The sequence below is a fragment of the Acomys minous genome (assembly GCF_964271855.1).
Source record: "Acomys minous genome assembly, chromosome: 3".
Taxonomy (NCBI): domain Eukaryota; kingdom Metazoa; phylum Chordata; class Mammalia; order Rodentia; family Muridae; genus Acomys; species Acomys minous.
The window spans coordinates 54,769,680-54,793,565 of record NC_140485.1 but is presented as its reverse complement, the minus strand read 5'-3'; the positions used below and the strand labels follow the sequence as shown (position 1 = coordinate 54,793,565).

At 49.1% G+C, this 23,886-nt stretch overlaps 1 protein-coding gene across 3 annotated transcripts in view; it reads right to left on the bottom strand.

The window, feature by feature from the left end:
• The window catches only part of F2 (coagulation factor II, thrombin), a 38,325-nt gene that overhangs the window by 5,365 nt on the left and 9,074 nt on the right, over positions 1-23,886 (bottom strand). The window contains exons 11-21 of one of the 3 annotated variants that reach the window (XM_084776687.1): positions 23,324-23,497; positions 22,974-23,155; positions 8,195-8,364; positions 7,598-7,622; positions 7,345-7,395; positions 4,628-4,733; positions 4,396-4,532; positions 1,813-2,127; positions 1,435-1,572; positions 1,232-1,358; positions 22-189 (exon numbers count right to left, since the gene is read on the bottom strand). In XM_084776687.1, coding sequence (XP_084632813.1) covers positions 22-189; positions 1,232-1,358; positions 1,435-1,572; positions 1,813-2,127; positions 4,396-4,532; positions 4,628-4,733; positions 7,345-7,395; positions 7,598-7,622; positions 8,195-8,364; positions 22,974-23,155; positions 23,324-23,497 — 1,593 coding nt within the window. Of the gene's footprint in view, positions 1-21; positions 190-1,231; positions 1,359-1,434; positions 1,573-1,812; positions 2,128-4,395; positions 4,533-4,627; positions 4,734-7,344; positions 7,396-7,597; positions 7,623-8,194; positions 8,365-8,717; positions 8,851-18,889; positions 19,161-19,254; positions 19,326-22,973; positions 23,156-23,323; positions 23,498-23,886 lie in introns of those variants that run through there. The other 2 variants (XM_084776688.1, XM_084776689.1) reach the window with 2 other exon arrangements.

The window sequence follows — 23,886 nt, the reverse complement described above, 5'->3', positions numbered from 1 at the left end:
CCATCAGCCACTAGCTCATACCTGGTTCGGGAATGCTTGCCAATGCGCACCAGGAGGTCATTCTCAGTAAAGTTCTTGTCCCAGGGTGGGTACAGAATGCAGTGGGCAGCAGTGAGAACCCATCGGTCACTGATAAGGCTGGCCCCACACAACAGCTCTTGGGGAGTCTTCCGGAAAAGCATCACCTGCCTAATAGAGGAAATAGAGTGTGTTAAGAACTGGGCCATGACCAGGCCTGGTGGCGCACGCCTTTAACCCCAGCACTCGGGAGGCAAAGGCAGACGGATCTCTGTGAGTTCGAGGCCAGCCTGGTCTACAAAGCGAGTCCAGGACAGCCAAGGCTACACAGAGAGACCTTGTCTTCAAAACAAAACAAAACAAAACAACAACAAAGAACTGGGTCCTGGATGACAGTGGTGGTGCATGCCTTTAATCTCAGCACTTGGGAGGCAGAGGCAGATCGCTGTGAGTTTGAGGTCAGCATGGTCTACATAGCAAGTACAGGACAGTCAAGGCTACACAGAGAAACTCTGTCCCAAAAAACAAAAAAAAAAAAAGAAAGAGAGAGAGAAAGAAAAGAAAAAGAAGTAAGAAGAAGAAAAAAAAGAGGAGGAGGAGGAAGAGGAAGAAGAAGAGGAGGAGAAGAGGAGGGCCCTGGTTGATCAGCAGCCCTGGAAGTTGGGGGTGAAAGCCTATGTTCAGAGAGTAGTGGGCTAGAGCTGGCTGCAGTAGCACTGCCTGTAATCCAAGCACACCGGGAGGCAGAAGCCAGAGGCAGGCAGATCGCTGTGAGTTCAAGGCCAGCCTGGTCTACTACGAGTCCATAGCAGCCAAGGCTACACAGAGAAACACTGTCTCAAAAAAAGAAAGAAAAGAACAACAAAACAAAGAGTACTGGGATAGGATGGAGGTGATAGATACAAAGATAGATAGACAGACAGACAGACAGACAGACAGACAGATGAGGGACAGATGACGGCTGCCCTGGGGCATCAGAGCTCTTCCAGTGTACACTTTACATAGTTTAGCACAGCTCTGGCTTGGAAAGAATTGGATACAAGTCCTGACTGTGCAGCGTGCCTGGGCCTCAGCTCCACCCTCTATCTGGGAGACATGGTAAAGCCAATAGGCTGAGGTTGCTCCAGAAATAGAGGATGCTAGTGTCATCTGTGGCTTGTGCCTGTGGGTGAGACAGGCCTTCCATGGGCCTGCAGATCAGTCCAGGACGCACCAGGGGGCGCTACCCTTCTCAGCGTCCCAACCATCCACGATGCGCTCCTCTATGTAAGACTCAAGAAGCTTCTTTTCCGTTTTGTCTTCCAACGACTTCTTCTCGAACAAAGGCCGCAGGCCACAGTCTGCAAAGCAAGGCCGACGGTGAGGGGCCCATCCTGGCTTTCAGCCCCGTGCCCCATGGACACGCGGGTGCCTCACCTGCTTCCCCCAAACCGAAGGTCTTCTCATCGAAGAAGGTGTGGTACTCTGCGTCGGTGGTGCGCCCTCTGATGGATTCCCCAGCCGGGCTCTCCGGGCTCTCCGGGCTCTCCTCGCTCTCCTCTCCCAGCGCCTCGTCTGTAGAGACCAGGCAGTGGCTGAGACCAGAGACCTTCTCAAGACCCCGCGGGCCTTGGAGGGCGTTTGACTCGGAGGTTGAGAGCCTAGGCACACCTCAGTGACCGGCCAACAACCTCTCAGGGCCTCCGTTACTCATCTATGACACGAGAATAGGACCTACCCCTAGCTAGGTTTCTGTAAGGCTGTAAGGAACCCACTTGTCCTCGGCCCCTGGCCCTCCCCGCCTCTCCTGCTCACCACAGTAGCTGAGGCTGCAGTACTCAAAGTCGCCAGGTTGTCCTGCCACGTAGCACCACACGCCCTCCTCATCCCCATCTGGGTTGCGGCAGAAGTTTTCCACCAGTTTCACCTCCGGATCGAAGTCCTGGTACGTGCTCAGGGCCCTGGACGTGCTGTCCCAGGCCAGGCAGGGGGACCCAAGTGTTGTCACAGCCAAGTTCCCCTGGTACAGCCGGCCACGCTCAGGGATGCACTGCTCCGGTGGAGGTGCCTGGGTGCCCCTGGTACCTCCAGAGCGAGGAATCATCTCCACAGTGGTACGGCCATCTTTGCCTGGTGGGCAGGGATACAGAAAGGAAAACTGGGATAGCACGCCGGCCCAGGGACGACTTGAATCCCAAGTCCTGGTGGATTTCACCTGTGTGACTTCAGGCAGCTTAAACACCCCCAGCCTCAGCAAGCTCCCTTCAACCTGGCCGCACCTGCCTGTCTTCCCAGATAGTTGAGAAGAGAAAGTACAAACACACACACAGCCCAGGGGTTTGGTGTATAAGTCACATATGGAAAGCAGGCAGAGCCTCCAGGGGTCCTAGACTATCTGCAATCTATTGGTAGTGACTGCCTGGAGTTAATTTGTGTAAAACTTTGTGTGTGTGTGTGTGTGTGTGTGTGTGTGTGTGTGTGTGTGTGTGTGTGTTTTGTTTTTTGAGACAGGGTTTCTCTGTGTGGCCTTGGCTATCCTGGAACTAACTCTGTAGACCAGGCTGGCCTCGAACTCAGAAATCGGCCTGCCTCTGCCTCCTGAGTGCTGTAATCACAGGTGTGTGCCACACCTGGCTTGGGTTTCACGTTTTAATTGGACACAACAGAAGGCCTGTTGGATCTACTAGGGATGTGTGTGGACAGGTCAATTTCAGCAAGTCTGCAATACATTGGCCACAAATCCGGATAGAGGGTACAGTCTAGGTAGCTGTTTTTGTTAAGATGATTGGTGATTTGCTTTAAGCCTGTCTGGGGTGGAGCAGAGCTGCAAAGAACAGGGCACTGACCCAGGAGCTAGGGAAGGGGCATTCTCTAGCAATTATTTACAGCCCTTAGCCCTGCTTTTTCCTTTTTATTTTTGAGACAGAGTCTCACTAATTTGCCTAGGCGGGCCTCGAACTTTAAAAAAAAAAAAAAAAGATTTAAAGGGGCTGGAGAGATGGTTCAGTGGTTAAGAGCACTGATTGCTCTTCCAGAGGTCCTGAGTTCAATTCCCAGCAACCACATGGTGGTTCACAACCATCTATAATGTGACCTGATACACCTCTTCTAGCCTGCAGGTGTAGATGCAGACAGAGCACCGTATACATAATAATAAATAAATAAACATAATAATAAATAAATAAACCTTACCCCCCCCAAAAAAAAACCCCAAAGATTTATTTTGTTTTTTATTCCTCTGTCTCTGTCGTGTGTGTGTGTGTGTGTGTGTGTGTGTGTGTGTGTGTGTGTGTGTGTGTGTTTGCCAAAAGAGAGTGTTGGATCTCCTGGAGCTGGGAGCCACATGGGTGCTGGGAACTGAGCTCTGGTCCCCTGCAGGAGAAGCAAACACTCGTAACTGTTGATGTCTCTAACCTAGGCCTTGAAGGGCTTGAACTTTTCCTCCGTCTGTCCTCGTACCATCTCCAGCAGCTATAGTTATGATCATAGGTCTGCTCTGCCAAACTTTTTTTTTCCTGAGGAGGGTGTTGAACCTAGGGCTTTGTGCATCCTCGCCCAACTCTCTGCCACTAACCCACACCCCAGCCTGTGATATGAAGTCATCGCTCTGACTTCATCCTTTTACTCTGTGGTTTTATAGCAGACTGTATCTCACTTCTTGACTGACTTGGGCCTTGGTCATGTGGCTGGTTCTGCCAATGCAGCCCAGGCAGGACTGCCCAGCACTCTGCATGTAGGACTTCAAGCATCGCTTCTGCTCACTGCTCTGCACCTCTCCCATCGTCATGGATGGAAGAACTTCCTCAAGGAATCAGGTTCCGCCAGACCCGTCATTCATAACACAACCATCCAGGCAGCCCAGCATTTAGGAATGGAACACTGTCTCCCCACCCCAGACTCAGACAACGGTGAGTAGGGCTGAGAGCATCCTAGCCCTGCCCCAGTGGGGTAAGAAAGAAATGCTTGCTGTGGCATGCCCCTCAGGTATGGGTGTTTGCTCTGCAGCATCATTGTGACTAGAGCCTGGAATCATGGCAACTAAATACAACAATCTCCCAGGGCAGAGCCTGATGTGCTTACTCTGTGCTGTTTGGAAAAGGCACGTGACTGAAGTGATCTAGAAGGACTTCCTGGAAGAAAGTACATTAACAGGACACAAAAAGCTGCTTGAAACGAGCCACAGCCAAAAGCATGAGGAGCCAAGGCTGGGAGGAAGCAAAGAAGGAGACAGACAGCCCGCCCTGGTCTCCCACGTGGCCTGGCCAGAGGGCCCATTCTGTTTGTAACTTCTCCCCCTGGCTCTAAAGGTGGCCAGCATTGTGATGGCTATTTAAGGTCGCCAGGCCTTATGAAGAGCCCTGGGCCTTGGCCACAGACCACTTCTTAGCCCCAGCTCACCACAGACAGGGACACTGCATTCTTGTCTGCGCACAGTGGGGTCTGTGGTGTAGCACCAGGGTCCCTTGGTGCTGTTATCTGGATTTCGGCAGAAGTTCTCCTGCAGGTTAGCCCCGGGATCGGTGGTGATGTTGATGCTGGAAGAGAAGGGTGCTCAGGGGACCTGTGGCTCCTGGAGTGTGCCTTTGCTTCCCCTCCTGCCTGCTGGGAGACAGGCCTGCTTGGCACTCACTCAGGCTTGTGTGGGTAGGGGCTCCGCCACAGCTGGCACTCGATACCGGTATAAGTGACATTCACAGTCCCATGGTAGTTCTTCCCCCGATCCATAGCACAGCGACCTACAGAGACACACACCCCAAGTCTGCATCAGACCCTGAGGACTTTCTCCAATTTCCTATTAACATTTTGTCCGCCCACCCACCCCACCCCCAGGCTGTCTCTGGTCCACCATCCATAACCGGGATGCCTTTCACTCCTTTGCAGAAGTTCTGTCCACTCCACAATAGCCACGTGACAACCAGATGACAGGCACAGTTCTAATCCAGCCCTGGCCGTTGTTATTTAGGGCCTTTAACAGTTTCCATGCTTGGGGCTCTCTCAGGTTTGTTCACCTGCTGGTCCCACGAGGCCAGGTAAACAGCACTTCTGGGAAGCCATCTCTGATGCTGCCCACAGCCAACTGCCCTTTCTGCTCTCTCCTGGCATTTCCAGGAATCCATTTAATAGGTGGGATTTCTGTTATCCTGAGATTGTGAGTTCCCTAAAACCCTCACCTTTGTTTGTTTTTTTGTTTGTTTGTTTGTTTCTCAAGACAGGGTTTCTCTGTGTAGCCTTGACTGTCCTAGACTTGTTTTGTAGACCAGGCTGGCCTCAAACTCACAGTGATCTGCCTGCCTCTGCCCCACAAGTGCTGGGATTAAAGGCGTGTGCCACCACACCCAGCTCCCACAACTATTTTGTGCCTTTAAAATTCCCAGCACCTGTTTGGTGGCACTTCTCTATAGCCCTCTATCCCTCAGGGAACAGAAGTGACAGATGGAGGGTTCAAGGCCACTGTATCTCCTTTTAGACCCTGACTACAAAGAGAGATTCCCCCGCACCTGGCACCAGCACAATGCCTGGCACACACCAAAGGCTTAGTACAATATTATTAGAGTAAGTAATGAAATCCTAGCACTCGGGAGGCAGAGGCAGGAGGATCTCTGAGAGTGAGGCCAGCCTGGTCTACAAAATGCATCCAAGACAGCCAGGGCTACACAGAGAAACCCTATTTCAAAAACCAAAAAAAAAGAAAGGGGGTTGGAGAGATGGCTCAGCAGTTAAGAGCACTGTCTGCTCTTCCAGAGGTCCTGAGTTCAATTCCCAGCAACCATATGGTAGCTCACAACTATCTGTAATGAGATCTTATTCTTTCTTCTGGCATGCATGAAAACAGAGCACTCCTATACATAAAACAAACAAATAAATCTTAAAAAATAAAAATAAAAAGAGCCAGACGTGGTCGCATATGCCTTTAATCCCAGCACTCGAGAGGCAGAGGCAGGTGGATCACTGTGAGTTCAAGGCCAGCCTGATCTACAAAGTGAGTCCAGGACAGCTAACGCTACACAGAGAAACCCTGTCTTGAAAACACCCACACATATTAAAATAAAAAGACAAGTCCAGATGTGGTGACACACGCCTTTAATCTCAGCATTCAGGAGGCAGAGGTAGGTAGAGCTCTGTGAGTTCCAGGCCAGCTTGGTCTACAAAGAGAGTTCCAGAATAGGCAAGGCTACTACACAGAAAACCCATGTCTCAAAAAACCAAGAAGAAAAAAAGAAAATAAAAACACTAGTCTTTAAACCAAATTCACTATCTTTTTTTTTTTAATTTTTAAATTTATGTGCATTGGTGTGAGGGTGTCAGATCATGGAGTTACAGACAGTTGTGAGCTGTCAGGTGGATGCTGGGAATTGAACCCGGGAACTTTGGTAGAGCAGGCAGTGCTCTTAACCACAGAGCCAACTCTCCAGCCCCAAATTCACTATCTTAAAAAAAAAAAAAAAATATATATATATATATATATATATGTATATATATATATATATATATATTGAAAGAAGTGAAACTATGCGCTGAGCATGGTGGTGCAAGCACACGGTTCCCGCACTCAGTTTTGGGTGGGAGGGTGGAGGATTAGGAGTTCAAAGCCAGCCTAGGCTACATGAGACCCCGGCTCATAGGCTGGGCATGGTGGCACATGCCTGTAATCCCAGCACTCAGGAGGCAGAGGCAGGTGGATCACTGTGAGTTCGAGGCCAGCCTTGGTCTACAAAGCGAGTCCAGGACAGCCAAGGCTACACAGAGAAACCCTGACTCAAAAAACAAAAAAACAAAAACAAAAAAACAAAGAAAGAAAAGAAAATAGTAAAGTAGGCAAGGACTGAGACATCGTGACATGTTTACTAACTCTGACCAGCTTGTCGAGGTCTAGAGGAGCAAGTCAAGGCCAGATGTGCAAAGGTTTCCCAGCCAAGAGCCTGAGTGGGGAGTCACTGGAAGTTGTGGAGAATGTAAGCAGCCATGGTGCACATGCCTGGAATCCCAGCCCCAGGGAGGCAGAAGTAGGCGGATCAGGAGCTCAGGGTCATCCCCAGCACCTAGCAAGTTCAAAACTACCCTGAGCTACAGGAGTCCCTGTCTCAAATACAAAACAGAAAGGTTTGGAGAAGGAATTGACAAGACAGAGCTCTGGCACGGACTGGACAAAGGCCCACTCATTCCTCCATGCCACCAACAGTCTGGCCAGACACAAAGCCACATGCAAAGATATCCTTGACCACGGACAAAGAGGCAACGTCAGGCACTGGACATGCCCACTTGAGCCATGGCTCCTGAGCACTTAGTAATTCTCCTTTTCTCCCAGGCTTCCCCCCGCCCACCCGAGACAAAGAGCCCACTCCCCACCTTCCAGACAGTCCATGAAGGTCTCTCGGGGTGTCCTCACTGAATTACAAACTGAAAAGAAAAAAAAAAGTGGAAATACCTTTGTTGTTGCTGTGGAGACAGGATGGGACAGGTGATGCGGCCATGGAAGCAGGGGCAACAGACAGATGGGATGGAGGGAGGGGAGAGAGTGGGCGTGTCTACAGGAGAGGAGATTCCCCAGCTGCAGTCCCCCAGCCTCCCTTCTGGGGGGCACACATTATTGGCCACTCACCTGTATACTTGGCCCAAAATACAGCCTGCAAAGCAAGAGCAGGAAGTGAGGCTCTGGCAGGGTGCAGTTCTACCATTAGTAGGCACACCCTGACCGCTTCAGTGCAGCTTTAGGCCCCCAGTTTATCTTCCACAAGGAGAGCATATGTAAAGAGAGGGTCCCTCGGCACACATGACTACATGGGGTTCCCTCCAGAAGGGAGTGGACAGGAGAAGAGGAGCTCTGCAAGCAAGGAAAGGAACCGCAACAGCACCCCAGGGCCAGTGGGCACACCACAAGGGAACAAAGAAATGACAGAAATGCTTAAGCAATCACCAGGCAACCCAGTCAGCCCCAGTCTAGCTGGCTGCTGGAGCCTCACTGTGACAGGACAGGCCCACAGTCCCCCAAGGCAGATTTTGGTTCCCTTCTTGCAGCACAAGGAGACAGGAGTCTGATTGGGAGTGGAAGTCTGAACAGGGGCTGCGTGGCGGGGGACAGAAAGCCTGGATGTTGGCTGCTTGTGTCATCTGTGGATCCAGGACTCCTCTGAGCCAGCCCAGACCAATGTCTTGCCTACCTGCCCCTCCTCCAAGCTCCCAGTGTTGCAGGGCTCACCGTGTCACTCTGAGACTCCAGGGCTTCGAAGGCCTCCTCATAGTTACACTGCTCCTCCACGCACTCACGCTCCAGGTTGCCCTTTCGTACCTCCTCAAAGAAGCCACTGTTGGCTCTCCGGACTCGTTGGAGCAGCGACAGTGCTTGCTGAGGGGCCAGGAACACTGCAGCTTGGGGGAAGGACATGGGAAGGGGAAGCCTGGCCATCTCGGCCTTTTAGGGGTAGGACGATGGCTTGCCCTACTAGCTTACAAGAAGGCGCGTAGAGGGTGAGGAAGTACCTACAACGCCACTGGACAGTTTCTGAGTTGCCCGCCTTTCGTTGGTTGCCCCAGCCCACTCCCCATTTCTGGAAGAGAGAAGAGGCACCCTCCTTCCTGCCGCACATACCTGACTCTTCTAAGCTGGCCTCTCTGGTTTGAGGTCCCCCTGGGGACTGTCCTTGTGTTCTCTGTTCTCCCCATCCCTCAGGCCTTGCCCACATCCTCCATCCTGCCCAGGCAGGTCTCCAAGTGCCCCTTACCATGCTGGCTGTGTCCCAGGCTAACCAGGGCAGTTAAAACCAGAAAGCCAGGTAGGCCCAGGTCTCGGACGTGCAACATAGTGTGTCAGCTCCTGGGATCTGAGGGATTGTCCTGACTCTCTCTTGGTTAATGTTGAACCAACGTGAAGAAATCCGTGGCAAGGGAGAGAGGTCAGCCGGTCAGGGCCTTGGGGACAAATGGGTGGATAGGCCTATGGTCCACCCCTCACCACCCAAGAGGACGACAGGGTCTCCTGGAAACCAAGGACGGATGTTCTCAGGGAGAAAATCATTTAGAAAAGACCCTCATCCAACCCCTCCCCCGTTTCTTATTGGCTGAATGTGGATTAATGAGTCCTTCTGGAGGCTCCTTGTAATCCCCACCAACATGGATGGAGCTGAAACTCTCCGTGCCCACGCACCGCGCCTATCTCATCTGTGCAGTGGGCAGAACCCTTTGTGTTGAGGACGCCGGGACATTATCAATGTAGAGAGCAAGGAGCACAGTGCCTACTGATCAGCACTAGACACAGGGCTAGGGGAGGGTGTGGCCATGCAAAAGCTCCCTTCCTAGCTCTTGGCCAGGGTGGCTCTGCTTCCTTCTCTGAGGTTGCTGTAGGTACTGTGAGCAGAGGCTGCCTGGAAGGAGCAATGGGGGAAGTGGGGGTGATGAGGGGCGTCAAGGGGTTTGTTGGGAGGGTTGGGGGTGGAGGCTGGGCCTTGTGCCCTCTAGCTGTCTTCTTCCATCTCCTGGCCCAGAACGGGCTCTGGCTGACACAGCCCCTTCCATCCCATCCTGGCTGCATCCAGCCAGCCTCCTGAAGCTCCCAGTTCTACCCAGCAGCTCTGGGCTTGCCCCTCCCCCTCCCCCATTTCCTGTGTACAAGGTAAATATTAGTCCTGGGTCTAAATAGAACAGAGGGACAAAGAGCAGGCACACCTGGGGAGCAGGGGACTCTTGCTCGGCCTGGGCTGTGTCAGGGCTGGCTGTTTGGGGTCATGTGCAGCCTGGGGAGAGAAAGGGTTAGCAGAGAACTGGGGTCTGCGACCCCCACAGTCATGTTATTTCCTGAGTGGCCCACTTCCTATGTGTTACATATATTATATGCGTGTATAATTATATATTGTAATATATAGTACAAGGATCACACATAGTATAGCTTTCCTTTTTAAAATTTATTGTTTTTGGCCAGGCATGTTGGCACACGCCTCTAATCCCAGCACTCCGGAGGCAGAGGCAGGCAGTTCGCTGTGAGTTCGAGGCCAGCCTGGTCTACAAAGTGAGTCTAAGACAGCCAAGACTACACAGAGAAACCCTGTCTTGAAAAACAAAAACAAAAAATTTATTGTTTTTAGCTATGTGCATGTGTATATGTCGGTGTGTGGGTATCTGTCTGAGGTGCTGGAACCTGAGCAGCAGAGGCCAGAGGTCCTGGAGCTGGAGCTGTAGGCAGTTAGGAGCCACCCAGGGTGGGTGCTGAGACTCTAACTCAGGTCCTCCGTGACAGCACTAAGTGCTCTTAACCACTGAACCTCATCTCTCCAGCCACATTTTAAAAATCAACTTTTTTGTTTGTTTTTGTTTTTTCAAGACAGGGTTTCTCTGTGTAGCCTTGACTGTCCTGGACTCACTTTGTAGACCAGGCTGGCCTCGAACTCACAGCAATCCACCTGCCTCTGCCTCCAAAGTGCTGGGATTAAAGGAGTGCGCCACCACACACAGCTCTGTTTTTCTTTTTTTCTTTTTTCCCCTTTTGAGACAGTGTTTGATGCCAACCTGGTCTATGCAGCCAGCTCCAGGACAGTCAGGATTACATAGAGATACCCTGTGTCAAACAAACAAACAAAAGCAAAACCAACATATGCCTCTTTAAAAATAAATTATGCGCGCGCGTGTGTGTGTGTGTGTGTGTGTGTGTGTGTGTGTGTGTGTGTGTTTGCACATTCCCCACTGCCCACATGTAGAGGTCAGGTCTCTCCTTCCACCCTGTGAGTCTCAGGGACTGAACTCAGGAGGTCACGTTTGACAACAGCTCCATGTATATACCCATGCCTCTTTCTCCATCAACAGAGAACATATATAATAATTTTATATCATATATGCCTCCTTTTTTTTTGAAGATAGAGTTTCTCTGTTTAGCCTTGGCTGTGCTGGATTCACTTTGTAGACCAGGCTTGCCTCGAACTCATAGAGATCTGCAAGTCCTGGGATTATAGGCATACGCTACTACACCCAGCGTCACTCCAACCCCTTTTTAAAAATATGGTTTTATCTTCGAGTGTTTTGCCTGAATGTGTGCCTGGTACTCAGAAGAGGGCACTGATCTCCTGGAACTGGAGTCACACGTGGTTCTGAGCCACCATGTAGATGCTGGGACTCTGACCGGGTCCTCTGCAAAAGCAGCAAGTGCTCTTACCATTGGGCCACCTGTCCAGCCCTCTGCCCTGTTCTGAATGAAGCAGGGTCTCTTAGTGCTCACTGTTTAGTCTAGACTGGTTGGCCAGCAAGCCGCCAGGATCTACCTGTTATTTTGTATGTGTGCGTATGAAGTGTGTGAAAACAGATGGCACAGGCCATAGTGTGTATGTGAAAGTCAGAGCTTAGCTACTGAGACCAAACTCTCTCTTTCTACTGTGGTTCTGGGGACCAAATTCAGGTCTCCAAGCTCGTATGGCAAGTGCTTCCACCCTCTGTGCTATCTCACTGGCTTCCATGAATTATTTATTTATTTTAAAAGATTTATTGTTATATATACAGTGTTGTGCCTGCAAGTACACCTGCACGCCAGAAGAGGGCACCAGATCTCATTATAGGTGGTTGTGAGCCACCATGTTGCTGGGAATTGAACTCAGGACCTCTGGAAGAGCAGTCAGTGCCCTATAGGAACTATTTTAATGGATGGTGTGTTTCGTTGTGGTTGTTTTTTTCAAGACAGGCTTTCTCTGTGGAGCCTTGGCTGTCCTAGACTCCCTTTGTAGAAGAAGCTGGCCTCGAATTCCCAGAGATCTGCCTACCTCAACCTCCGCAATGCTAGTGCTGGGATTACAGGCGTGCTGTTGGAAGGACCCGGCTGTTTGAGGTTGCAGTCCTCCCAGTCAAGATAGTCATTCTGAGCTCACCAGTTCTCACCCGCCAGACACTCCCCTTTTCACCCAGATGTCCACCCTTCCCCTCTAACTCCCTTCTAGGTCTAAACCAACGGACCCCTAATGTGATGCCAACCAAACTGTCAGCAGCTTAACTTGTGAATTACCTCCTTTATTAGACACACTGCCTACCAGGGACCTCTGCTCCCTTGTGATTATGTCACAGGTCTCTATGAGGAAGAGGAGACTGCTACAAACCAGACGGAGACAAGAGATAAGATACCCCTCCCTGGACGTGCTGTCCCCTTGGGTCGGCCTGGACCACGACTGCTGTCATCCGCTTGGGTCTGCCTGGACCACGACAGCTGCCATCCCCTTGGGTCTGCATGGACCATGAAGGCTGCCATCCCCTTGAGTCGGCCTGGACCGTGACAACTGCCATCCCCTTGAGTCGGCCTGGACCATGACAGCTGCCATCCCCTTGGGTCTGCCTGGACCACGACAGCTGCCATCCCCTTGGATCTGCCTGGACCACTACAGCTGCCATTGTCCAGACACTTTTGACTGGAGACTTCTGAAACAGGTTCAACCAGGCAATGACATCCACATATGACAGCCCCAGAATTTCCCCCGTGACAGATGAACTCTCTTGCTGGGTTATGCTCCAAAACAAAAGAACACTAAACTTAATAACTGCTGGTCGTGGGGGCTTGCATGATATTGGGGAAGGCATGTTACTTTTATGTAAATGTATCAAGCTTTTGAAACCAATATTAATGCCCTCAAAAGTGTCTGTACATACTTACTCCTGAGATTTCAAACCACTGAGCAATGATGTTGGTTCAAAACCGCTTGTTTTCCTTGCTTGTACCCCTAATTAGTGCTCTAATTGTCTTGTTTTATTTTCTTTTTTTATATATTTATTTATGTATATAGTATTATGCCTGCATGTACTGCACGCCAGAAGAGGGCACCGGATCTCATTGTGGATGGTCATGAGCCACCATGTGGTTGATGGGAATTGAACTCATGACCTCTAGAAGAGCAGTCAGTGCTCTTAACCACTGAGCCATCTCTCCAGCCCCTGTCTTGTTTTGATACTTATTTCTTGTCTCATACAGTTCCTCTGCAGACAGATTACCACCATTCCTAGAATCACTATCCATCAGGCCATGGTACTTTTTCAGACCCTAGATACCTTTGAAATTGATGGTAGATTTCTTTCTTTCTTTCTTTTCCTTTCTTTCTTTCTTTCTTTCTTTTTCTTTCTTTCTTTCTTTCTTTCTTTCTCTTGTTTGTTTGTTTGGTTGGTTGGTTTTTTTGAGACTGGGTCTCTCTGCTCTGGACTCGATCTGACCAGGCTGGCCTTGAACGCAACCACCATGCCCAGCAACAGTAGAATTCTTAAAGTTCATGATGACACTTCTGCATTAAAAAATAAAATAGGGCTGGGCGGGGTGGTGCATGCCTTTAATCCCAGCACTCAGGAGGCAGAGGAAGGGGGATCTCTGTGAGTTCAAGGCCAACCTGGTCTACAAAGTGAGTCCAGGACAGCCAAGGCTACATACACAGAGAAACCCTGTCTCGAAGAACCAAAAACAAAACAAAAACAAACAAAAACCCCTCCCCCCAAAAAACAACTCCCCCCCAAAAAAAGCAGGGTGATGAAGAGATGGTTCAGAGGTTGAGAGCACAAGCAGCTCTTCCAAAAGTTCTGAGTTCAATTCTCAGCAACCACATGGTGGCTCACAACTATCTATGAGATCTGGTGCCCTCCTCTGACTTGCTGGTGTACATGCAGGCAAAACATGATATATAATAAATAACTCTAAGGAAATAAAATAAATAAAACAGGCGAGGTGTGGTGGCACATGCCTTTAATCCCAACACTCAGGAGGCAGAAGCAGGTGGATCTTTGTAAGTTCAAGGCTAGCCTGGTCTACAAAGCGAGTCCAGGACAGCCAGGGCAACACAGAGAAACAAAACAAAACAAAACAAAACAAACAAAAAACAGGAGGAGATATTGGAAGGGCCCTGCTGTTTGAGGCTGCAGTCCTCCTGGTCTGGATAGCCATTCTGAGTTTGGCATTAGTTGCAGGACTCCCTCTCCCCAGCAGGGCCTCAGCTCTCTGCCTGACTCCATCTGGAGAGTGTCTTTAGACATAGATGCCCTTAACCACATTTGATATATGGCCCTTGACACAGATCCCTGCTAGCTCTCCCCTCCCCGGCCTGTAGGGTAATTTGGTACTGTGTTCCCACTCATATATATGATAGGAGCGAGCTGCAAACGCAGAACAAGCATCCTTAAAGTGCCTGGTTCCAACCAATTATGAATGTCTATCCTGGAAGTCCCTGCACATACACACACCTGCACCCCCTCCCCACACTCCCCGAGGGCTACATAGCCTTTGTTCTCCCTGAGTAAAGTTGAACTAGCTCCTTAAGTAGTTCCCAGAATGTTTGATCTTCTTCGTGATCATGGCCGTCCAGGTCCTCCATCCCGTCTTCTGCTCCTCCTGCCTTGGTGGGCTGGTGGCCATCCGGCCCCAGGGAAGAGGAGAACCACAGCGCATGCTACACGCCTGGCTCAGTTCACTTTATCTACTGCCACACACATCTAGGGAATGGTGCCACACATAGTGTGCAGGGCTTTCAACCTCAACACAATCAAGATAACCTCCCCCACAGACATGCCCACACGCCCACCTTCTCTAGACAATGCCCCATTGAGATTCTCTATCCAGGTGACTATGGATTTTGTCACCTTGACAACTACAACCATCAAACAGCTCAAGCCTGGCAACCTAACTCTGATTCCCCAGAACCCATGTAAAGATGTAATGAGAGAACTGATTTCACAAAGTTGTCCTCTTGATTCTACCACACCTGTGTCCTGACACACACACACACACACACACACACACACACACACACACACTGACAGACATATCTCTCTCAAACACACAAATAATTAATTTGCTTTAATTCATATATATTATTAATTAAAAGGCTAGGCTCTCAGTTAAGAGCTGTCCTTGCAGAAGACCTTGGTTCAGCTCCCAGCACCATCTCACAACAATCCACAGCTCCTGCTCTCAGGGCTCTGACCCCCGTGGGCACCACACACACAAAGTACGCATACATATTTGCACGTAAACATTCATTTAAAAAAATCTAAACAAAAATATTTTAAAGGGCTAGTGAGATGGTTCAGCAGGTAAAAACACTTGCGACACAGGCCTGGGGACCTGCGTGCCCAGAACCGCAGAGGCCTGGGGAACTACGTGCTGTGCCCTCACTACCTTATGTGACCTCACTGGCCTACAACTCAGTATGTAGACCAGGCTGCCCTGCACCGGTTAGAGATCCCCTTTTCTGCCTCTTCAGTGCTAGTATGAATGGAATGCACCACTTCCAACCCTAGCTGTCATTCTTTATTTATTTATTTTTTGGTTTTCGAGACAGGGTCTCTCTGTGTAGCCTTGGCTGTCCTGGACTTGCTTTGTAGACCAGACAGGTCTCGAACTCACAGTGATCCACCTGCCTCTGCCTCCCACGTGCTTAAAGGCATGTGCCACCACGCCCGGCTTTTATGTTTTTTAGATATTTATTATGTATACAGTGCTCTGTCTGCATGTACACCTGCAGGCCAGAAGGCAGAGATGGTTGTGAGCCATCATGTGGTTGCTGGGAATTGAACTCAGGACCTCTGGAGGAGCAGTCAGTGCCCTTAACCTCTGAGCCATCTCTCCAGCCCCTATAATTCATTCTTAGTCCCTTCCTCCTAAAGCCCTTAAATAAAGTTCACTTTAACTATACCCATTTCCCAAGATGCTCCATATCTGGGAGTGCTGGGCAACTGTTTTCTGTCATCTAATATTTAAGGGAAGCTGGGTATTGAGTCCAGATAAAGGAAGGTTTATTACAGACTGCTGAGGTCTACTTCCCCCTGAAGTGTAATGTCACAGAAAGGATGCCTTATTTTTGTCCCGTGTTTTCAGTCAACCAGAGCCAAAGAATAAGCAAGAAAATCCTGTTCTAAGTCTCTGTTCCCCTATGTACCAAACATAAAAACCCAATACAGTCATGACAAAAGCCTATAAATCCTAATCCTAGCACTTGGCAGACTGACACAGGAGGATCTCAAATTGGAGGCTAAGCTAAGCTATATGAGGAGACTCAGCAGACAGAGAAGGGAGAAGAGCTGGGGTCGAGGTAAAGATAGAGGTTCCTTCCACCTTTGGTGGTGGTGGCTGTTGTTTGTCAAGACAGGATCTGGTGATGTAACCCTGGCTGGCTGACACAGTACCATGTAGACCAAGCTGTCCTTTGACTTACAGAGATCCATCTGCCTGTCCTGCCCTTGGCTCTCCCATGTTTAACCATGTATATTGGTTGAAGCTCCAAAGCTGAAAATGGTAAGGGCATGACCCCATGCCCCACTCATAGACCTTCAGTCTTCACTGAACACACTTCATAGCCTCTGAAACTCACCGCCACGTGTTAGAGGCAGTGGTGCCCGCTTACCTGTAAATGTTTCACATAGGAATAAGTGCTTTAATGCTGTATACATAGGAACTTGTTCCATCTCATACCAGTGACCAGTTAACAGTAACCTTGAAGAGTCGCGGTTTTTAAATTTGTCCAAAGTTTACAAATTTACTTAAAAGTATCCTCTACCTCTTTTTCCTACAAATAACACTGATCTGTTAAGTGCTGTGTGAGGAGAGAGCTGAGGAAAACTACCTCTCCCCAACACAATGTGCAGTTTGTGGGGGGTCAAAACAGGGAGAAGGTGACCAGAAAAGGAATTTTAAACATGCCAAACTGGATGCCAGTCCAGTTGTCAGCAAGAATTGTGCTCAGTACACAAAAACGTTTAGTCCTTATAAACTTGCATGATCTGCTTGGACAGATGTAAAAGAGAAGAGAGACAAATAGCGATGGGTTGCAGAGAGAGAGAACACAGTGAAGACTGAACAATCCAGAAAATGAGAAGAAGCCAAAGCATTACAGCAGATTGTTGAGTTAGTTTGAGGCCAAGTAGAACAATTCTGGGCAGAGAGAGAGAAGCCAGATTAAAGAAATCAGCTGGGAGAAGAGTTTGAGCTAGAGCAGCTGAGTTGAGTTAAACCAGCCAGCCAGGACCTCAGAACAGATAAGGATAAGCTTTTGGGGGAGGGGGGTGGAGGGGGAAGGGTTTTCTTCATTTTGTTTTTGTAGACAGGGTCTCTCTGTGTAGCCTTGACTGTCCTGGATTCACTTTGTAGACCAGGCTGGCTACACTCACAGAGATCCACCTGCCTCTGCCTCCCAAGTGCTAGGATTAAAGGCATGGGCCACCACCACCCAGCTCGAGGAAAGAGTTTTCAAGACAGGGTCTCTCTGTGTAGCCCTCGCTGTCCTAGACTCACTTTGTAGGCCAGGCTGGCCTCGAACTCACAGCAACCTGCCTGCCTCAGCCTCCTGAGTCCTGAGATTAAAGGCATGCGCCACCATGCCTAGTTTAGGATAAGCTTATTTTTAAGAAGTAAATCTCAGAGGCTGAAAACATTCTAATTCTAGGCCTAGATTAGATTGTACAGGGGCTAGAAGCTTCCGGGATTACTTCTAGGTTAGCAGGAGGAGGCAGTAAGCCTCCCAGACAACAATTGAGCCAGAGGAATAAAAATCAACATTTATAGGGCCTGGCATGGAGAAATCTCAGGAGGCAGAAGCAGGCGGATCTCTAAGAGTTTCAGGCCAGCGTGGTCTACAAAGTGAATCCAGAACAGCCAAGCCTACACAGAGAAACCTTGTCTCAGAAAACAAAGATTGGAAACAAAAGCTGGGCATAATGGCATAGCACATGCCTTTAAAACGAGCCTGAGGAAGTAAAAGTAGGCAAACCTCTGTGAATTCAAGACTGGCCTGGTCTCTATAGAGTTCCAGGACATCCAGAGCTACATAATAAGACTCTGTCTCAAACACAAGTTTAGAGACAGAGCAGCAACTCAAGAGATCATGTGACAATCCTACGCCCATCTACCATCATATTGTAATCTCAAAGGTGCATCAGACATTGAGCCTCTTGACAGAGGTTAAGAGCACTGACAGCTCTTCCAGAGGTCCTGAGTTCAATTCCCAGCAACCACATGGTGGCTCACAACCATCTATAATGAGATCTGATGCCTTCTTCTGGCCTGTAGGTGTACATGCAGATAGAGCTCTATACATAACAATAAACACATTTTAAAAAACAAAACAAAACATTGAGCCTCTTGGGAGCATGAGTGTACCATTTTGATGACATGATGAAGGATGCTGGATGTGAGTGATACCTAAAATCTTGATTATCATCTGGAATCAACTAAAACTCAAACAGATGGGCATACCTGTGAGAACTTTTTTGTTTTTTGTTTTCCAAGACAGGGTTTCTCTGTGTAGCCTTGGCTGTCCAAGACCAGGCTGGCCTTCAACTCAGAGATCCACCTGCCTCTGTCTCCTGAGTGCTGGGATTGCTGTTGCTGCTGCTGCCAACACCTGGTTTCACATCCAGCTTTCAGTATGTTTTGTTTTTCGAGCCAGACAGGGTTTCTCTGTGTAGCCTTGGCCGTACTGGACTCACTTTATAAACCAGGCTGACCTCGAACTCACAAAGATCTCCTGTCTCTGTCTCCCAAGTGCTGGGATTACAGGCGTGTGCCACCACACCCAGCTCCACGTCCAGCTTTTGCATGGTAGGTTCTGGATATCCAGATATCAAAAGCCATCTGGACTGCACTGCAAGTGCTTTACCCCCTCAGCCATCTCAGCCCCACTGCTGCGAATCCTACATGTGTAAGTTGGGACAAGTTACTTCTCCAAATCTATTTTTTCACCTCCCTCCCTCCTATGAGGAGCCACAGCTATCTTTTGTGAGAATTAAATAATGCATCAAGGTTAGACCATGAAACATTTTAAATGCTCACAAAGGCAACTGCTGCCTCCCATCTCAGCTGGCCTGTGCTGGAGACTGGAGTGTTGGCAGTCCTGTCTTCCAGCAGCATCACTGCCTCTTCTGGAGCCCAGTCCAGAGAGTTGTGCATCAACAGCACTGGGCACACTGAGGCTTACCGGTCACTTTTATTGAGCACAGAAAGAAACCACAAACATATTTTGACTGGTTTCTGTGATTTTACAATGATCCCATATTGTGGTTACCCCACACACACACACACGCACACAATCCATCTATCCAAATCGATCAACGACTTTCCGTATCCATTTTTTCAGGCGGAACACGTGTGTGTAGAAGCCATATTTTCCATCCCGATCACAGCCTTCACCCCATGAGACAATGCCCATTTGATACCAGCGGTTATTATTAAAGTTCTGAAGAAGAAAAGTGGGGTTTCCAATAGTGAGGTCCAAGCAGCTGTTTGTGGCCCCCAACCTTCCCTTGCCCCTGGCCTTTAGAGAAGCTTACTTTCATGACAAAAGGTCCCCCACTGTCACCTTCACAAGCATCTCCTCCCTTGGTGTCATTCACCTTGAAACCTTGAGGAAAAAACAGCAGAGTTCAGGAGTCACGTCCTTAGGGCACACCCACGTGGACCCCATCTGGTCATCTTGACCTCATTGCCTCACCTCATGTACCTGATCCGTTAGCAGACTTGTTGACTTTACCTGACAAGGTGCTTCCGCTCCGGCCACTTCTCACCATTTCCACTCTGGCCAAGTCACAGCCCTAGCCTGTACCCTAACCCACACCTTCAGACAAGACTACAGGAACACCCAAACCTCAATTTAGTCTACTAAATTTCACATGTAATCTAAAATACACACAGGGTGAGGTGGACACATCCTTCAATAGATGCAACGAGGCTCAGTACAGTCAGTCCTACTCAGTAGAGTCAGACACATGAAACTAACCAGACGCATAGAAGGAAACTATAGGAAAAGAGAAGACCTTAGTAAGACAACCTACCTCAGTCTAGGACAAAACTATCTGAAATACCCTCAAACAAGTCTATGCATATGAAAAAAGCTTGACTCACAAACCTAAAAGTTAAAAGCAAATTTTTAAAAATCAGATGGCTTATAAAAATCAACAGATAAAAAGTTAGAAAGAGGCCGGGTGTGGTGGCTCATGCCTTTAATCCCAGTACTTGGGAGGCAGAGGCAGGCAGATCGATGTTAGTTCGAGGCTGGCCTGGTCCACAAAGTGAACCCAGGACAGCAAGGGCTACACAGAGAAACCTTGTCTCGAAAAACCAATAAACAGATTAAATACTAATAATATTAATAAAAAGTTGGAGACAGGAGGATTCATTTAATATTATCCTCAGTTGAATGGTGAGTTTGAGGCTTGCCTGGGATACATGAAACTTCCTCAAATGACCAAATATAAATTAACAAACCAGGCGGGTGGTGGTGGCATACACCTGTAGTCCCAGTGCTTGGGAGGCAGAGGCAAGAGGATGTCTGTGAGTTAGAGGCCCGCTGGTCTCTACAAGAGTCCAGGACAATCAAGGTTACACAGAGAAATTCTGTCTCAAAACAAAAATAACAGAACAGTGGGGGAGGTGTTATAAGAAGGTTAAAATGGTTGAGTGTGGTTATGTCCACCTATAACCAGGAGGCTGAGGTGGAAGTATTACAAATCCAAGGCCAGCCTGTCCTAAACAGGGTGGTAGAGTGCTTGGCTAGCATGTATGAAACCATTTGGATCCCCAGTGCCCCATAAACTGAATAAACTGTCCATGATGGTCCATGGTGATTCCAGCACTGGGTGAGTAGGGTTGGGAGACCCAGAAGCATCAGAAGTTCAAGGTTATCAACCACATAGTGAACTCCAGGCTAGCCTGGGTTACATGCCACCCTGTCTCAAGGAGGGAAAAGAGGAAAGGGGAGAGAAGGAAGGCATCTTGAAACAGGATAATCCCATAAGAGAGTGGGGAGTGGCATGTGCCTGTCATCCCAAAATTTAGGAGGCCGAGGCAGGCAGATCACTGTGAGTTGGAAGCCAGCCTGGTCTGCAAAGTGAGTCCAGGACAGCCATGGCTACACAGAGAAACTCAAAGAAAAACTTTAAGCCCAAAGGTAATGCAAACTCTCCTAAATACATAAAATTTCTTAAAGCAATGATAACAGGGGGAAAATAATAGCATGGCAAATAAAACACAATAATTATAAAATAATGAGTTAATGAAAACAAACTCCAGCCCGGTGGCCCACACAGTTAATCCCAGCACTCGGGAGGCAGAGGCAGGTGGATCACTGAGTTCAAGGCCAGCCTGGTCTACAAAGGGAGTCCAGGACAGCCAAGGCTACACAGAGAAACCCTGTCTCAAAAAACAAACAACTAAAAAGGAAAAAAGAAGACACTAAGGGCCCTTAAATCCAAAATCTTAAATAGTGGGTCAGCCTAAGCTACACTAAAACATACATATCCCCTCCCTTTCTCTTTTTTTTCCCCCTCTCTCCTTTGCACACACACACAAATATAAAAGATAAAGGTAAAAATTAATGTTACAGGACAGAAAAATAATATTTAACAAGTCAAATTCTTGGTCTTTGTGTGTGTGTGCGTGTGTGTGTGCAACTGGAAAACTACTTCTTAACTCAAAAAGAGTATGGGATGAAATACAAATAATATAAAGTGTCACAGAACATACAGATCACAGACTATATCCCAGCATTCAAGGAAAACACCAAAGTAGACCTGAGGAGATGGGAAAACTTCTCACAACACTAATGTGAACATTTTGGTTCTTGTTTTGAATGGGATTATAGTCAACATCAATGTTTTATGGACAAAATACAATCCCAACAAACATACCAGTACATTCTTATTTGTTTGCTTGAGTTTTATTTGAGACAAGGTCTCTATGTAGCTCTGGCTGTCTCTGTGTAGCTTGTCCACAGTGCTAGGACTGAAAATGTGACCACTGCCCAGCTGTTTGCTTGGGTTTTTAGTTGCTTGCTTGCTTGGTTTTTGGTTCTTCAAGACAGGGTTTCTCTGTGTAGCCCTGGCTGTCCTAGACTAGTGTTGTAGACCAGGCTGGCCTCGAACTCACACAGATTAAAAGCGTGCACAACCACTGCCCGGCTGTTTGCTTGGTTTTTTGAAACAAGGTCTAACTGGAGCCCAAATGAGCTTTGAGCATGCTATGATCCTCTTGCCTCCACTCTGAGGGCTGAGGTTACAGCTGAACTCCACTCTACCTGGCTCTCTTCTCTCACCTCGTCCCCTGTGGGATGGCTGGGCTACTGCACTCCAGCCACACAGGCCTCACACCTACCAGGCACTCAGCCACCGCAGGACCCGTGCACCTGCATCTGTCCCCAAAACCAGGCTCACAGCCGCCCTCTCCCCCTCTGTCTCTGACTCTCTCACTCCCTCCTTCCAGACTCTGTTTAACCGTCGCCTGCTTGAGAAAGCCCTTCCCCAGCCCCTCTGGCCACTGTAGTTGGTTGACCTATCCCTTCCAGCCTCCCTTACTCTGCTCTCCGGTTGCGGTGGCGCACACCTTTAATCTCAGCACTTGGGAGGCAGAGGCAGTCAGATATCTGTGGGTTCAAGACCAGCCTGGTCTACAAAGTGAGTCCATGACCGTCAGAGCTCTGTGTAATGGAGAAACCCTGTCTCAAAAACCCAAAAAGAAAAATGAATGAATGAATGAATGAATGAATTGGTGCTCTACATGTCTTCAAGAAAGGCAGCTTCCTCAGGACAACTCAAATGCTGTCTTGGATAAGACAGAGTAAGCACTCAAGAAATATGTGCCGAGTGGTTAAATGAATGCCCTTTCCCTACCCAGGACCAGAAATTAATGGCCATAGGCCACACAGGTGCACACACACACACATTCCCCCACCCTCTCTCTAACCTCAGACCTCTTTCTAGACAGGGCTTCTCTGTTTAGTCTTGGCTATCCTGGACTTGCTTTGTAGACAAAGCTGGTCTCGAACTTGCAGAGATCCACCTGCCTCTGCCTCCCGAGTGCTGGTATTAAAGGCGTGCAGCACCACTCCCAGCTTGCAGAAACTTTTCCTTTAACTCCCAAAAGCTTCAGCCATTTGCCTGGAGTCACCTGCCTTGTAAGTGCCCAGGTGTGTGCCTTGCTCACACCACATCCCAGGCCTACCAAGTGCCCCTCCCCCCCTCCAGCTGTTTCCATGGCCCAAGACCCAAAGCCTTACCAGCACAGAACATGTTGTCGGAAATGCGTATCCGGGTAGAGGCTTTGCACACAGGCTGCTCTATAATGGGCAGGTTCACCGCCTGCAGGACGCTGGGCTGTATCTCGCTGATGCTGGTTGTCCACGTCTCCCGGAGGTTGCCCCAGCCTGTCACCCGCCCTTTATGCCCAGCCTGGAGCAAGCTATGGGGAAAGAGAGGGACCTGGTGAGAATTATCCCCGACAGCACCTAGGAGCCCAACATTTAACAAAGTGTCACAGAAAAGGACTCTTGCATTCACACCGTGAAAGCAGGTATGTGCCAGGCCCCAGGGTCCAGAGCCAAATCATAGCTGTGGCCCTGGTGCTGACCTGGATGCTGTCTGCTTATCCGGCAGGCACACAGGGTGAATGTAGTCACTGAAGGTCACGGGCTTCTTGAGCTTTAGCAGAGCAATGTCCCGGTCCAGGTTCTCCCGCCAGTTGTATCTGGGGTGGATGAAGATCTTTTCCAGCATGGAGATCGTCTCGATGTTGTGCTCATCCCTGTGCAGACCCCAAAAGAGAAAACAAGAGCTTAATGTCCACCAAGGAGAACACTCAGCTCACAGAGGAAGGTCACAGTCTGCCCCCACAGTCTGGGAGGCAGGATGACCTCTGAACCGCCACACTCTGGCACCTTGCTCCCAGTCCCACAGCCACCTAGGGCTTCTGAGTCACACTGGCTAGCCGACACCGTTGGGCACAGAGTCACTCGTACTGTTCAATAAGTCACAATTTAAAGAGACTCTCATCTGGACCTTGTTCTGGTGTCTGGGGTGGGACAGGACATGACCAAATGGACTTTTCCAGTGGGGATGTCAAGAGGTCATGCCCTGTGAGATGTACAGCCACATCCCATGTGCCCCAGAGCCCCTAATGGGTACTCAGAACCC